The following is a 17665-nucleotide window of genomic DNA, read 5'->3' as shown; positions in this document are numbered from 1 at the left end:
AAATTAATGGGCAGACATATATTTACTTTTAAGCCAGAGATCCTAAAAATAAGGCTACATCAGATTCTGGGGGAGAAATGTTACTATTTGATAGAAGAATTTTTAGAGGATGACATGATAATTTGAGCTAGGGTAATTTAGAGTTATATTTTTAGATACTATTATTATTATTATTATTATTATTATTATTATTATTATTAGTCGTAAAGCTCCCATGTGGAAGACGCTAAGTAAAGCTGGTTCACTTTCCGTTCTTCTTGGTCTTCTGGTTCTTTTTATTTGTCCACCAGTTTTTCATTTTTTGCGAAAATTTAGTTCTTCTTTCTTCGCTCCATTTTGTTCCGGTTCTCGGTGCTTTTGTCTCTGGTTTAACCCCCCACTTTTCAACTTTTATTCTAAAATTGTTCCTTGCAGCTATTTCTTCTTTAGTAATTTTTGCTAATTCCAAATCTTTTTTAACTTTTTGGATCCATTCTCCTCCATTAACAAGAGAATCTACGTATTCTACAATTCTTTTTGTTAATCTGTGTTCAGGAAGTCTCATTATGTGGCCATAGAATTTAAGGCGTCTTTTCCTCATGTCTATCTCTATGTTAGAATATTCTTCAATTTTTGATGTTTTCTGTAATCTATATCCATTCTCGGTTCATCTTGGTCCCAAAATTTTTCTAATTATTTTTCTTTCTTCTTTCTTTAGATTTTCTAGATCAGTTTTCCTGTTTAGTGCCAAGGTTTCGCTGGCATATAACATTGATGGTTTAATGACTGTATTGTAATGCCTAATTTTTGCATTTAAAGATAAATATTTTTTATTATAGTGGTTTTGCACTAATCCTAAACCTTTACGAGCTTTTTGTATTCTTTCTTGCTGTGCAAATTTTTCCGAGATAATTTCTCCAAGATATTTGAAGTATGGTACTCTGTTGATTTCTCCGTATTTTGTTTGTAATTTGGAAATTTCTAAATTTGTTGTTGTAAACACTGTCTTTTCAAATGATATCTGTAGGCCGACTTTTTCTGCACATTCTTTTAGAATTTCTACCTGTTTTATAGCCATCTCACTAGAATCTGCCATTATTGCGAGATCGTCTGCAAAGGCTAAGTAGGGGATTCTTAGGTTATGTTTCTTGGTTCCTAATGAAATTGGTTTCCAGCACTTTTCTTCTTCAAGTTTCTTCTCCCATTCTTCCATGACTCTATCCAGAACTACATTGAACAACAAAGGCGACAACCCATCACCCTGTCTAACCCCAGTTTTTATTTCAAATGGTCTTGAAAGTTTTCCCATAAATTTCACTTTGGATTTTGTATTTGTTAACGTCTGTTGAATGATTTTCTGTATTTTCTGATCCAAACCTTTTTCCTCAAGAATCCTAAATAGTGTGGGTCTGTGGATTGAGTCATATGCCTTCTTGAAGTCGACAAAGACATACACTGTAGGCTTGCCTCGCATCTTCCTTATCCTTGTGATTAATTTTAGGTTTAAAATTTGCTCTGGGCATGATCTGTTTGGCCTGAACCCAGCTTGGAAATCTGAGATTTTGGGTTCTAGCATTTCTTGTGCTCTTTCAAGAATACAAGCCGATAAAATCTTATATGTGACAGGAAGTAGAGAAATTCCTCTGTAATTATTTACATCATGTTTATCCCCTTTTTTGTGTAATGGATTTATTAAGGCACACTTCCAATCTTCTGGGATTTCTTCGGTGACCCATATATTTTGAATAATTCCTACTAGCTCCTTTCTTGAATTAGGCCCTAGATTTTTGAGAAATTCAGCTACAATTCCATCCTCCCCGGAGGCTTTGTTATTTTTTAGTTTCTTTATGTGTTTGATAATTTCTTCTTCTGTTGGCGGTGAGGAATCTTTTTGCTGCGGGGCTTTGGTGTTGGATTGGATATTGGGAGGGTTTCTGTTGGTTCTGGACAGTTTAGCAGTTTTTCAAAATATTCGGCTAATACTTCACAGTTTTCTTCATCGCTTAGTGCTAAATTCCCATCTGGTTTTCGGAAGCAAACATTTTGAGGGTTATAACCTTTAATTTGGTTTGCGAAAGTTTTGTAGAATCCATGTGTATTATAGTTTTTAAAATCTGTGTCTATTGATTCTAATTGTTGGATTACATATTTTCTCTTCTCTTGTCTGATAATTTTATTCGAAAGCTTTCGTGTTTCTAGAAAGTTCTGGTGATTCCCCTCATTCTTATTTGAGCTATATTTCTCAAAGGCTTTTTTGCGTAATTCAACGGCATTTTCACATTTTATATTCCACCACGGATGTTTGGGTTTCTTCTGTAACGGTTTTTTTTCTTTGGCTATTTCTGTAATTTTTGTCTTGAATTTTTCCCAGTTGTTTGCAGGAGAATTTTCCCATGTTTCTATTGTTTCTGATTCTGTTAGTTTCTGTAGATTAAATTTTGGTACTACCGGTGGTGTTTGCGATGTTTTTCGTCTTGGAGTGAATTGTACTCGAACCCTGGTGAGGTAGTGATCAGAGTCGATATTTGTGCCTTTCTTAACTTGAATATCTCTGATCTCTTTTTGGAAGTCATAAGAGATGGCTACATGGTCGATCTGAAATTCTCCAAGTTGGTTTATAGGGGATCTCCAGGTTTTTTGTTTGCTAGGTTTCTTGTTGAAGGAGGTTGAGCTTATTTTCATGTTGAACTGTTGGCAGAGTTGGATTAGTCTCATACCGTTTTTGTTGGTCAATCTGTGTGCTGGATATAAGCCAACTGTCTTCCTAAATTTTTTTTCTTTGCCAATCTGTGCATTGAAATCTCCAAGAAGTACTTTGACATCGTTTCTTGGTATTTTAGAGATTTCAAGTTCTAATCGTTCCCAGAATTTGTCTACAGCTTCTCGGTTCTTCTTATTTTCAATGTTGCACGGTGCATGGACACTAATTAGGGTGTAGTTTTTATTCTTATTTTTAAACCTAAGAAGCATTAGTCTGTTGTTAATGGTTCTTACAGACTTTATAGATTTAACGGCAGATTTTTCAACAATAAAGGCCATACCAAGCATGTTCGCCCCTCTACCAATTTTCCTATTAGTTCCACTTTTGAAGATTCTGAAGCCATTGTAATCAGTGGTTTGATCATCGGGGAACCTTGTCTCTTGTACTGCTAGGATTTGGATTTTCAGTTTCTTTAATTCTTCTGTTACAATATGTAATTTTCCTGGTTGTATCAGTGTCTGTATGTTTATTGTTCAAATGTAATTTTTCTTCTTGTTTTTGTTTTTGGGAAGTTTTCCAGAGTGCTCCGACTCACTCATAAATCGTGTAGGCCCGGTCTCCCCAGAATCCGAATGACCGGTTGCCACCTTTTTACTAGGTGGGTGGATTTTACCACCTGGGGTAATTTTGTTATTACATACACGAACCATGATTTTACTTGTAATTCATAGTTGGTCTGGCATGTGCCAGTTGATAGGATCAAGGTTGTGGAGCCTTGAAACATGAGTCAGCCGCCACTAACATGTGGAACAGACGCTGTTGGTCACCGCCACTAACATGTGGAACAGTCGTGCCCTTTGGTACTAGTTTTGGTCCACCCCGGGTATTTTATTTGCCCGGTACCCACCATATCTAGTGAGCACCCCCCTATCCGCCACCTGGGGAGGCGCCCGGTAGGAGACTAGTAACTCCCGTGGGGTATTATTATTATTATTATTATTATTATTATTATTATTATTATTATCTCTGCCTGTTGAGTATATAAAACTAAATTGTGTTATTATTATGATGCTTTATGTAAACATCAGCTTTCTATGTTTACAGAAAATTTTACCAAACTTTTGACATGTCTCCTGTACCTGAATCAAATGAATTTGATTATTTATCTCATGAGATTAATAAACAATTCAGAATTCTGATGGGGGCAAAATCCTTATCATGATTAACAAGATTTGTCAACACCCGTACCTTGATTGCCTCCTTAATAATACTGTCTAAGCAACGATTAGCTAAGCAGAAGGCAGACATCTTTTAGAAATTGAAGGAGTGCTTTTCCGTTGGGCTATGCTCAGCCAGGGAACATTTTTTTTTTTCTCTTGATAGAGAGAGAGAGAGAGAGAGAGAGAGAGAGAGAGAGAGAGAGAGAGCCTTGCACTTCTCCAATGTAAGATTTTCCACATTCGCACGGAATGTGCTAGACCAAGGTGAACAAAATTTGAGGTAACATTTCACATTGCCCAGAATGTTCCTTATTTTGCAGATGGTTGAAACATTGGAATGATACCTCTGTTAGACAGAGCTTGATCAACTCATGGATCTTGTTGAGATGGTGGAAGACTTCATATAGAGAGGTTCTCCCATTTAGCAACACCACAGATGTGTCATCAGCATATCCATAGAAATGTTTAGGTAGCTGAGGCAATGTCCTAAATGCAGTCTTTTCTAATTCTTCCAGTTAAATATTTTCCATGATACATGACAGTGGCACACCCATAAGAAATTCATTAACCTGTTCATAGTTGTTTTCCTCATCAGAAAGTATGTAATAGCTGTGCCCAATCTAAATTTGAATAGTTAAATGACCATGTAACATAAATGACTGTCTAATCAAGTGGTGACCTAATCCCACTAGTTACACTGAATGAATTGAGGTGTGCTGTTTAACAGTGTGAGATTATAATCTAAAAGAATTAAATTAAATATACTGTTCAGCTCAAAATCAGTGTAACTGTACTTATATACTCACTCTATAACTTTACTTGTTTGCAAAAAGTATTTTCAAGAAAATTAAGAGAAACATCATTCTCTGACATTAAATACAGTTCCCACAAGTATATTGCACCAATATTGTTGAATAAGTATGCATGGGCCCAGAAGTGCACTCAGTTACGCTAAATGTACTGACGTCCACAATATGTGCAACTTATAATTTTGTAAACAAACCAGCCTCAGACAAGTATTCATTAGCCCTCAGTTTCAAGTACCAGACTGGTTGTGTTCTTGGCTAATCAGAACAAAGCACATCTAGGATAAGTTCTTATGCACATTGTATAATGGTGGTTTGCAAATCTGCTCACTTCAGAAAAACCACATGGGAAGTTAGAATCTATGAAACATGGTTAATGAACCAAATGAATGGGAACATGAGTAAGTACTCTTCTACAAATAATCAAAAACTTTAGCGAGGGATGTGTAGCAAATGCTACATTTATATGTTGGTAGTTTACAGTAACAATGTTGTCATAAATCAACAAATTACTATGTTATGACTGGTACAACAACTACATCTTGTTTTAAAGAAAAAACAGGTAGACCCATTACATTACTGTTGAAATTGAGAACTGGACTTTATTTAGCAGTCTTTTTCAGAACTCTCTACTTTGGTTGCACCTCATCTCACTGAAGAGATAGTGTTGTGACAATGACATTTATGTTGATATTTGGTATTTCTGCTTTGAAAATTATATCTCCAAATGCATTATACATCTGTTACAGGTAAAAATAGGACTTCTGTACTGTTGCAATTGTCATTGTGAACTTGATTTCAAGGGACTTAAGTTCTAGAGTATGCACAGTTTCAAATATGCAACACTAATGTATTTATGGAATATATGTCCCTATACAGTGTCCTACTCAGTGGCACCCATCAAACAGTTTCAGTTTAGTGATTGATACAATGTAGTTCAAGGCTTAACTCACATCAAAGTTCAATCTTGGAAATGCTCAAGCCTGATATCCTGCACACTCATTGTTTCATCAGTGTGCCATCAATTTGTATTCATTGCACACGTGAAAACTATCTTAGTTCATCTAAGCATAAAATCAGAACACTCAGTTCACAGTTTACTCAGTATTAATTTGTGTCATTCTGCAATTCCATCAGTATGGTGCACATATTTATTTAAATGATTTATTTGTGCCCTCACATGTGAAAACCAGCACACAAGTTTCATCATTGTGTCACCAGTCACTTTCTTTTATTCTTCAAACCTGCCACTCGAGTGTTCAGTTGCAGTAGTAAAAAACAGTCTCTCTTATATATAAATACATTGAAATATTCATGTTCAGGTAGATGTACCAGTTGAATGTACTGATATTTACTACTAAATATAACGAGTGAAACAAAATAATAAAGGAAAAAATATTTATATAGGCACTTTAGAGATTTACTTTACATGTAAGGCTCAAAATGTTGTTCCAGTAAATCAGTGTCTCTTGGAGAGCAACCACAATCAACAACAAAACAGCATCAAAACTCATCAGTTTATCTCCTTGGTCTATATTAAAAACAAAGATTCCAAGACTTACCAAGCGGGAAAGCGCCGGCAGACAGGCACATGAACAAAACACACAAACACACACACAGAATTACTAGCTTTCGCAACCGATGGTTGCTTCTTCAGGAAGGAGAGGGAAAGACGAAAGGATGTGGGTTTTAAGGGAGAGGGTAAGGAGTCATTCCAATCCCGGGAGCGGAAAGACTTCCCTTAGGGGAAAAAAAGGACAGGTGTACACTCGCACACACACACATATCCATCCGCATGTGTATGTGCAGATGGATATGTGTGTGTGTGCGAGTGTACACCTGTCCTTTTTTTCCCCTAAGGGAAGTCTTTCCGCTCCCGGGATTGGAATGACTCCTTACCCTCTCCCTTAAAACCCACATCCTTTCGTCTTTCCCTCTCCTTCCTGAAGAAGCAACCATCGGTTGCGAAAGCTAGTAATTCTGTGTGTGTGTTTGTGTCTTTTGTTCATGTGCCTGTCTGCCGGTGCTTTCCCGCTTGGTAAGTCTTGGAATCTTTGTTTTTAATGTATTTTTCCCATGTGGAAGTTTCTTTCTATTTTATTTACATCATCATTAATTATCTCCTTGGTCTGTTTGATTGGTTTTAGGATGCCCAGAAAGAGTGCTTAATTTCTAATGTACTGGCTGCAGTGACTCATGTGTGCACCTAGTATAGACATATTTTTCCAAAGTATACTTCTTCCATCACCGACTCACAACATACTTCCTGCATGACAGAAACTACTATAAACAAGCTGATGGGTTTCTAATGGGCTCACCTGCATCACCTGTAATGGCCAACTTTTACATGGAAAAATTTGAAAAGATGCACTAAGGGTGACAATACAGTGCTGGAACATTTTATTGCACTGCACACACCACAAACCTTCAAAGGCACTGTATTTTTATAGTCATTTACAGTCATGGCTGTCAGATCCTCCATCATGTTTTCTTCACTGCTCATAACTGATGAAACTAGTGTCTTTCCATGCTCCTCTTCCTATGTAGGAACAAGAATAAATTTCATGGAGTTAGGTCAGGTGAGTAAGATGTATGGGGCAAGGAAGTATGCTATTTTTAAGAAAAAATGTATGAGTAGGAGGAGTGTCATGGTGGCAATACCAGCCCCTGTTATGCGATCTTCACAGAGCCTTCAAATAGAATAAACATAGTTAATGATCTGATGTGGTGGAGTGAACTATGAATGCACTGTCCCTCTTACATAAAAAAGTAAACAAAAATGAACATTGTCTTAATGCTTGACTTTAACTGATGAATTGTTTTGGGTGAGATGACAATGACTTCTTCATTAACTTAATTGTTGTTGACATCATTCTGACAGCACTATGAATCAGAATAGTAATGATTTGGAAAAAAACTTGTGGATGAGTTTGGAGCTGTATATTCTTCAGTGTGGGCTTGACTTTGTTCTCAGTCACACCTGAGTAGCGTTGCTCTTCCAAAAATCACAGACCATTGGACCATGGGAACTCCAACAGATGGTTAACATGACCTTTGCAAGCCTATGGTTGAGTTTTGAACTTCTTATGGACAGTTGATTCAGAGTGTTAGCACCACCTGCTTTCACATTTGAACTCTTGCTCAAATTGATGTATTCAACTGTGATTAGTGTTTGAAATCCTGCCAAAAAATGCATCACCTTTGGTACTACTACAGTCTCTGAGATCAATGCAAATGTGAAATCTTTGTTCTTTGTGGTAACAGTAAGTTCTCTGGAGACACTCATTCCGCATGTTGTATGGTAGTTCAGTTTGTATTGAATGGTGGAATGAATTGTACCAACACTTACTCAACATTTTTCAGCAATTCATTCAGGTGTAAGTCATTGATTTTCTTGCATAAGCCAATATATAAAAGCCTGCAAAGCTCAAGCTTTTACTGCTACCATATGCCCAGAACAATGCTTGTCAGTTACACTTCTGTGATTGTGTTTAAACTTTTCCACCTGTGCATAAAATCTCACATGGCTCATGCAACTGCTGCCATATTGTTTCTCCATCTGGGAATTGTGGCAGTTGTACACTTTCTGATAGTTACAAATCAGATCCCAGAAGCCTGTTCATCAAATACAAATTCTTCAAGCAGACACATAATCACAACTGAGACCTTAGATGTTACTTTTATATAAACATTAATTGGACAAATGATTAACACTCTTTGCAAGGTTGCCAATTAACACAAAAGATTCAGTTTCCTGCACTGCACATTACCTTCACTATATATGTGTGTCTGTTTAATTATTGAATGACCTTCTTATACTACATGCACAGTAAGTAAAATTCATTGTTCACTACCCTTCCTGGTGCTGCAATTTTAATGACCAGCAATTTAGGCAGTCAAAGCCCCGAGAGAGGATGTTTGAATAATGGGTATTGGTTTATAAGAGACTGTGGTCCTTTGCAGCTGGTTTGTAGGAGATGGGGAAAGGGTGTTGAATATTAGGGTGATGTGTAGCTATGACACAAGATATCAGTTTGCGGACGTGTTTGTTACTGCACATGACTCATTCGCAAGCAGCTAGGCTGTATGGGAGTGACTTTCTGGTGTGGAAGGGATGTATAAGAGATTAATGGCAACCTTTAAGTGTTGTTGATACAATTCTTTTACACAGTATTTTGACAACCAACCCAGCTATCTTCTTGGTGTCTGGACACCAGCCAGACTGAAGTATTTTACACTCTTTGATGCTCATTTGTTTTTCAGAGCCTACACTCATATTCCACGCAATGGAAGTTCTCTCAGGATTCTGCTGCTATAAAGGATGAGATGGTCAGTGAGACTTTAATAAACTGAATGACTGATCTGAAACCTTGCTCAAACAGAACCTCTGCCCCAGTTTATAATGTGTTTTGGCACTGCAGACCATGAATGGTGTGACTGTAAAGAAGATGCTTTTTAGTGTGAAGGGAACGGAAGTTATTACAATGCAAGTACTGTTGACTGACAGTTAGTGGGCTTGATATGCACTAAGGACAATTTGTGTTTCCTTTTTTTTTTTTTTTTTTTTTTAAGATAGGGGGGCAGGGGGGGGGAGGGGGGGGGGGTAGGCGTAGTGGAGCATCAGGGTGCAAGTCAATGACTCAACAGGTGACATGCTGGGTTGAAGAGGAACTCATGAAGAGAACAGGAGAGAATGTGTTTGTTGTTGTTGTTGTTGTTGTTGTTGTGGTCTTCAATCCTGACTGGTTTGATGCAGCTCTCCATGCTACTCTATCCTGTGCAAGCTTCTTCATCTCCCAGAACCCACTGCAACCCACATCCTTCTGAATCTGCTTAGTGTAGTCATCTCTTGGTCTCCCTCTACGATTTTTACCCTCCACGCTGCCCTCCAATACCTAATTGGTGATCCCTTGATTCCTCAGAACATATCCTACCAACCGATCCCTTCTTCTGGTCAAGTTGTGCCACAAACTTCTCTTCTCCCCAATCCTATTCAATACTTCCTCATTAGTTATGTGATCTACCCATCTAATCTTCAGCATTCTTCTGTAGCACCACATTTCAAAAGCTTCTATTCTCTTCTTGTCCAAACTATTTATTGTCCATGTTTCCCTTCCATACATGGCTACACTCTATACAAATACTTTCAGAAATGACTTCCTGACACTTAAATCTAGACTCAATGTTAACAAATTTCTCTTCTTCAGAAACACTTTCCTTGCCATTGCCAGTCTACATTTTATATCCTCTCTACTTCGATCATCATCAGTTATTTTGCTCCCCAAATAGCAAAACTCCTTTACTACTTTAAGTGCCTCATTTCCTAATCTAATTCCCCCAGCATCACCCGACTTAATTCGACTACATTCCATAATCCTCGTTTTGCTCTTGTTGATGTTCACCTTATATCCTCCTTTCAAGACACTATCCATTCCGTTCAACTGCTCTTCCAAGTCCTTTGCTGTCTCTGACAGAATTACAATGTCATCGGCGAACCTCAAAGTTTTTATTTCTTCTCCGTGGATTTTAATACCTACTCCAAATTTTTCTTTTGTTTCCTTTACTGCTTGCTCAATATACAGATTGAATAACATCGGGGAGAGACTACAACCCTGTCTCACTCCCTTCCCAACCACAGCTTCCCTTTCATGCCCCTCGACTCTTATAACTGCCATCAGATTTCTGTACAAATTGTAAATAGCCTTTCGCTCCCTGTATTTTACCCTTGCCACCTTCAGAATTTGAACGAGAGTATTCCAGTCAGCATTGTAAAAAGCTTTCTCTAAGTCTACAAATGCTAGAAACATAGGTTTGCCCTTCCTTAATCTAGCTTCTAAGATAAGTCATAAGGTCAGCATTGCCTCACGTGTTCCAACATTTCTACGGAATCCATACTGATCTTCCCCGAGGTCGACTTCTAATAGTTTTTCCATTCGTCTGTAAAGAATTCGCGTTAGTATTTTGCAGCTGTGACTTATTAAACTGATAGTTCAGTAATTTTCACATCTGTCAACACCTGCTTTCTTTGGGATTGGAATTATTATATTCTTCTTGAAGTCTGAGGGTATTTCGCCTGTCTCATACAGCTTGCTCACCAGCTGGTAGAGTTTTGTTATGACTGGCTCTCCCAAGTCTGTCAGTAGTTCTAATGGAATGATATCTACTCCCGGGGCCTTGTTTCGACTCAGGTCTTTCAGTGCTCTGTCAAACTCTTCACACAATATCGTATATCCCATTTCATCTTCATCTACATCCTCTTCCATTTCCATAATATTGTCCTCAAGTGCATCGCCCTTGTATAGACCCTCTATATACTCCTTCCACCTTTCTGCGTTTCTCTCTTTGCTTAGAACCGTGTTTCCATCTGAGCTCTTGATGTTCATACAAGTGGCTCTCTTTTCTCCAAAGGTCTCTTTAATTTTCTTGTAGGCAGTATCTATCTTACCCCTAGTGAGATAAGCCTCTACATTCTTACATTTGTCCTCTAGCCATCCCTGCTTAGCCATTTTGCACTTCCTGTCGATCTTGTTTTTGAGACGTCTGTATTCCTTTTTGCCTGCTTCATCTACTGCATTTTTATATTTTCTCCTTTCATCAATTAAATTCAATATTTCTTCTGTTACCCAAGGCTTTCTACTAGCCCTTGTCTTTTTACCTACTTGATTCTCTGCTGCCTTCACTACTTCATCCCTCAAAGCTACCCATTCTTCTTCTACTGTATTTCTTTCCCCCATTCCTGTCAAATGTTCCCTTATGCTCTTCATGAAACTCTGTACAACCTCTGGTTCTTTCAGTTTATCCAGATCCCATCTCCTTAAATTTCCACCTTTTTGCAATTTCTTCAGTTTTAATCTACAGGTCATAACCAATAGATTGTGGTCAGAGTCCACATCTGCCCCAGGAAATGTCTTACAATTTAAAACCTGGTTCCTAAATCTCTGTCTTACCATTATATAATCTATCTGATATCTTTTAGTATCTCCAGGGTTCTTCCATGTATACAGCCTTCTTTTATGATTCTTAAACCAAGTGTTAGCTATGATTAAGTTATGCTCTGTGCAAAATTCTACCAGGCGGCTTCCTCTTTCATTTCTTTGCCCCAGTCCATAATCACCTACTACGTTTCCTTCTCTCCCTTTTCCTACTACCGAATTCCAGTCACCCATGACTATTAAATTTTCATCTCCCTTCACTATCTGAATAATTTCTTTTATTTGATCATACATTTCTTCAATTTCTTCGTCATCTGCAGAGCTAGTTGGCATATAAACTTGTACTACTGTAGTAGGTGTGGGCTTCATATCTATCTTGGCCACAATAATGCATTCACTATGCTGTTCGTAGTAGCTTACCCACATTCCTATTTTCCTGTTCATTATTAAACCTACTCCTGCATTACCCCTATTTGATTTCGTGTTTATAACCCTGTAGTCACCTGACCAGAAGTCTTGTTCCTCCTGCCACAGAACCTCACTAATTCCCACTATATCTAACTTTAACCTATCCATTTCCCTTTTTAAATTTTCTAACCTACCTGCCCGATTAAGGGATCTGACATTCCATGCTCCGATCCGTAGAACGCCAGTTTTCTTTCTCCTGATAACGACATCCTCTTGAGTAGTCCCCGCCCCGAGATCCGAATGGGGGTCTATTTTACCTCCGAAATATTTTACCGAAGAGGACGCCATCATCATTTAATCATACAGTAAAGCTGCATGCCCTCGGGAAAAATTACGGCCGTAGTTTCCCCTTGCTTTCAGCCGTTCGCAGTAACAGCACAGCAAGGCCGTTTTGGTTAATGTTGCAAGGCCAGATCAGTCAATCATCCAGACTGTTGCCTCTGCAACTACTGAAAAGGCTGCTGCCCCTCTTCAGGAACCACATGTTTGTCTGGCCTCTCAACAGATACCTCTCCATTGTGGTTGCACCTATGGTACGGCTATCTGTATCGCTGAGGCACGCAAGCCTCCCCACCAACGGCAAGGTCCATGGTTCATGAGGGGGCGAATGTGTTTAGGCTGGGAAAAATTATGATCTTAATGGGGGTAAAAACTTGATAGTGGTGCATCCCCCATCCCCACCCCCCACCCCTCCTCCCCTTATCATTTCACATAGGATGTCAAAAATTTTCAAAAATATGTTCATTTTGCAGCACACAACTTTCTAAGAATATATATATTAAAAACAAAGATTCCAAGACTTACCAAGTGGGAAAGCGCCGGTAGATAGGCACAATGAATAAAACACACAAACACACACACAGAATTTGGAGCTTTCGCAACCGGCGGCTGCTTCGTCAGGAAAGAGGGAAGGAAAAGGAAAGATGAAATGATGTGGGTTTTAAGGGGAGGGTAAGGAGTCATTCCAATCCCGGGAGCGGAAAGACTTACCTTAGGGGGAAAAAAGGATATATATATAACACACACACACACACACACACACACACACACACACACACACACACACACACACACATATGTAAACAAGAATAAACAACTCGTAATCAAGCCGACTACGGCAAAGATAAATATCTATCAGCTGCAGCTTTCACCCGCTGTCTTTGGCTCAGTGGATAAATGACGTCATCACAAACTCTTCAGAAAATTTGCACTCTTTATTGTGGTTTAGTTAATAACTTTCTCTTTTGTATCACACAGAATTAAATACAGGGTACAAAAATTCAGTAAAGACAAGAGACAAGAAAGATTGAACACATTTCTTCAACCCATAGGTGCCAGCTTTTTTTTGTCTCTAATCTTGCTAAGCTTTACATGGTGTGCTTTACTTTCTGTGTAAGAATCTATTATCTCATCAAAGTTCGTCAAATGTTTTGCTGCATGAAAAATCAAAATGTCATTGTGTAATAACGAAAAAGCTGTTAGTACAAATAGTATCTATTCTTGATTTGATTACATCTATTTTGTCACTGATTGCTAGATAAAGTGAAATAGGCCTTTCTAATATTTCAGCAATTGTATCCCTTTCAAAAGCCAAACCCAGTCCCACATCCTGTTTTTGAATGCTGCCTCGCATGTGGGACTACCTACAGCAGCCTAACAATAACCCAAAGAAGCGAGACTATTTTGGCAAAAATGGTTATTTTTATGCACCTCAATCACATAAACAACACAACAGAATATAAGTCACGAAGTACCAATATCAAATGCCTATTAGGTCTACTACAAGCAAAAATTTTTAGTTAGGAAATAGCTTCACATTTCATTTATATGCTCCAGGTTTTCACGCATGAAATTGGAAAGTGGTAGTAATAAACTTTTATATAAATTTGGAATTGACATATTTTTCCATGTAATTTGTGTGATTTCCCTATTTCTTCTCCTTCCTCTAACATAAAAATTCTGTAACTATTCATGCCAAATTCTGTAACTGTTTGTGTCACTCTCAAAACTTATTCTTGGAGTAACTTCGCTAACCATGTCGGAATTACCAGTTGAGTTATACCGTGTTTATTCTCTGGTTATGCATTATTATGTGTTTGAACACATTTTCCATGCTATTCTGAGAATAGATGCTAAAGTGGCTGCTAACTGGGGGCATGTACAACAAGTCCTTAGTAGTAAATAAGATCAGAGAACTATAAATGAGAACTGAAGGGGGAACACAGAGATAAATCTTGAGTTACACACTGAAAGGAAAATTGAAAAGCCCAAAGTAAATATGTGAAATAAACTCAGATAATAGAAAAGGGTTTGGCAACAAAAATTCTAAAAGAAATTTGTGAGGAAAGGTTGAAAAAAAACATAACTGCTTGGCCCAGTGGGGCTGCAGTGCTGGGAAATGTAATATATAATCATCTGGGACAAATTAATTTTGCATGTGTGTGTTTTGTATTAATAATGATATGAAACTTCCTGGAAGATTAAAACTGTGTGCTGGACTGAGACTGCAGAGTGAAAACCTCATTCTGGAATAATGATACACATTAAAATCATGAGGATGACACACTGAGTGGTCAATAAGACACGTAAACAAGACTAATATCAATATGAAACTTTCAGACAATGTCCTTCTTCAGAACTAATTACACATACACACACACTTCTGCATGATTACATTGTCCTAGTGGATTACAAGGTGCTGGCCTTGGTTAAGGTTCTGGGTTAAGAATCTCAATCTGTCAAGTAGTTTCAAAGCAGTACACAAACCAGCAGACTAGAAGATTCATTCTGGTTTTAACTATTGTTACCATTTTCCTAACAACTTGTGTAAGATGTGCCATTAACAATATAAAATATTGTTTTTATGTGCTTTTTACAATTTCAATCTCTCTTACAGATAACATCTGTGACTGGCCCATATCAAGTGTCTGGCAGTGATACTTACACATATAATATCACTGTTTCATCCAACGCTATAGCACCTTTTGTGTGGTTGGAAGCAGAAAATATCAACGGGTTTTTCTCAGACAATGGATTTATTATTCTCCAACCAGTCACTGAACTTCAGTTTTACACAACTCAGGAGACAACAGCTGAAGAATTGGAAAGTGCTCTTTCTGTCACGTCTGTCATGAGCTCATTTCATTAATCTCATTTATCATATAAGTAAATGTAATTATGTTTAATATAACATCCAGTGGACGCAGAAAATGATGAACACATTGTACACAGATTAAAAGAAATTAATGAAAAGAAATAAATAAAAGTGTCAAAAATTTATTCTCGCCACAAGGAGCAAATTCTCAATGTTTCATTAATTCATTCACATAACATGTTTCATAAATTCCAAGGACACATTTCAGTGATCTGGACCAAGTCACATTATTTGTTTAGACACACAGGGAGTCACTGATGACAACTTCTTTTAAGCAAATTAGCAACAACTTATGACCAGTGCTAGTGTAATAAGGCTACTCATGTAGTAAATTATCAGAACTGTTTATGTATTTTGCAAGGAGACTCGAAACTAGCCAGGACTTACTCTGAGGAGATGAATATCTAACTCCCCAACACACTCCCCTCAGTTTTAGTCTTAAGATGGCCCATTGGATAGCCCATCAAAAACTCAACAAAGATAAACCACCGTGCAGTCTGAGGCATCTTACTACAGTTTGGGCGGCTCCCCCTGTCGGTGGTTCGAGTCCTCCATCAGGCATGGGTGATTGTGTTGTCCTTAATACAAGTTAGTTTAAGTTGGATTAGGTAGTGTGTAAGCCTAGAGACCAATGACATCAGCAGTTTGGTCGCATAGGAACTTACCACAAATTTCCAAAAAGATCAACCATGAAAACTGGAAGGTGTACTGAACTGTGAAAAAAGAAGCAAAATAGAAAGAACAAATCGTCCCAGCTCAAGATGTGCAGCCTTGTGGAGTGTTGTGTAGGCATCATGATTATGTGGTCATGTTGCAGGACTGTAAAGGGGAAGATCCATGCTCAAATCTTGCTTCTGCAACAAACTTTTTTTCTCTCTCTCTCTCTCTCTCTCTCTCTCTCTCTCTCTCTCTCTCTCTCTCTCTCTCTTTTTATTTTTTTTTTATTTTTTTTTTTTACACAAAATTATGAATTTTCCATCTGGTCATTGACACATCTCTTCTCCTTCCCTAGTCTTGGCAATTGTAATACTACACATTGGTTAAAGAAAAAGTCATGTGGTAAGACTATATTACCGTCGCAAGTAAATGTGAAGAACAGTGAGAGCAGGTGAGCTTTTCACAGAAATGAAAACAACAAAGAATTGGGTGTCAATTATGTTGTAACAAAGGAATTCAGAAGTCAAAAACTTTCAAAACGGAACCCAAGAGTCATAAAATGTGGTACTTGTGTAGAAAAACAGGAGGTACATCAAAAACTTTCAAAACAGAACCCAAGAATCATAAAATGTGGTACTTGTGTAGAAAAATAGGAGGTTCATAAGTCTCGAGGTCCCGTTCTTACACCTTGCTGTTGCAAATGGATGTTACACAATGACAAAGACAAAATTTGAATACAGCGAACAGACACATCAATAATAGGATGGAGAGTTCATAATTTTTGTGGCAAAAATGGGAATGAGTGAGATTTGAACATGGATATCTCCTTCATAGTCCAACACCATAATTACATAGCCACGATGCTGTGGTTACACAAGCAGGCTCATTGCTGCACCTTGTGAGCTAGGACCATTCACTGTTTATATTTCAATTCTTTTTTTCCACAGATCAGTGCATCTCCTTCCTGTTTTGATGCTTGATCTGAGTTCACTTTCTGATGAGCTACCGACTGGGACATCTTATGACTAAATCTGGGGGAGGGGGTGCGGGTGGTAATGGAAAATGGAAAATTTTCCTTGTAAGTACTGACAATAGACACAAACAAACTATAAAAAACTATTTTAATTTTCAGAACTATTCTAGTTTTTGGAACTATTCCATCATCAGGGAGGAAAGAAGTATAGGTTATTGAAGGTTAGAAAAGAGGGGCAGGTCATTATACCAAAGGATGAGACAACTAAGGAAAACAAAATGCCTGAGGAAGCAACAGAGTAAGTAGGGGGTGAAAGAAAGTACATAGGTAAGTAAAGTGCCAGTTTCACAAATGCTACAAGGAAAGCAGAAAAGAAGATGAAAGAGAGATAAAGGAAGGGACTGAAGACAAAGAGAAAATGAAGAATATAGCTGAGTATATAAAAATATTTATTTAAAAAGAGAGTGATTTTGTGTTAATAGGAGTTCCATCCAAGATTATCATGTTAGTGGGATTTATTTACTTTCACATTGTGTTATGTAATACACATAACTAAGGAAAACCTGCAGTCATGTGGTATGAGCAAGTTACATATTAATAAGCAGAAACAGCCACTGCAGGCTACTTCTGTGAATTACTTACACAAGCTCTGCCATTCTGGCCACACACCAGCCAACTGCTGTGTCATTCTCAGCCAGTGGTGCTATCTGGATATGGTATAGAGCGGGATAAGCTCAGCAAACCACTCTCCCAGCAGTTGTCGCCTTTGCAAGCC

At 37.9% G+C, this 17665-nt stretch overlaps 1 protein-coding gene across 1 annotated transcript in view; it reads left to right on the top strand.

Moving 5' to 3' along the window:
- LOC126267487 (beta-mannosidase-like) overlaps nucleotides 1-15385 on the top strand; it is a 309954-nt gene extending 294569 nt beyond the window's left edge. The window contains exon 14 of the mRNA XM_049972771.1: nucleotides 15003-15385. Within this exon, the coding sequence (XP_049828728.1) occupies nucleotides 15003-15254 (252 nt within the window). The 3' untranslated portion in view covers nucleotides 15255-15385. The remainder of the gene's footprint in view (nucleotides 1-15002) is intronic.
- Nucleotides 15386-17665: the final 2280 nt, after the last annotated feature.

This window comes from Schistocerca gregaria, chromosome 4 (genome assembly GCF_023897955.1).
Source record: "Schistocerca gregaria isolate iqSchGreg1 chromosome 4, iqSchGreg1.2, whole genome shotgun sequence".
Lineage (NCBI taxonomy): Eukaryota > Metazoa > Arthropoda > Insecta > Orthoptera > Acrididae > Schistocerca > Schistocerca gregaria.
Note: the sequence above shows the minus strand (reverse complement) of the source record. Positions and strands in the feature narration are given on the sequence as shown.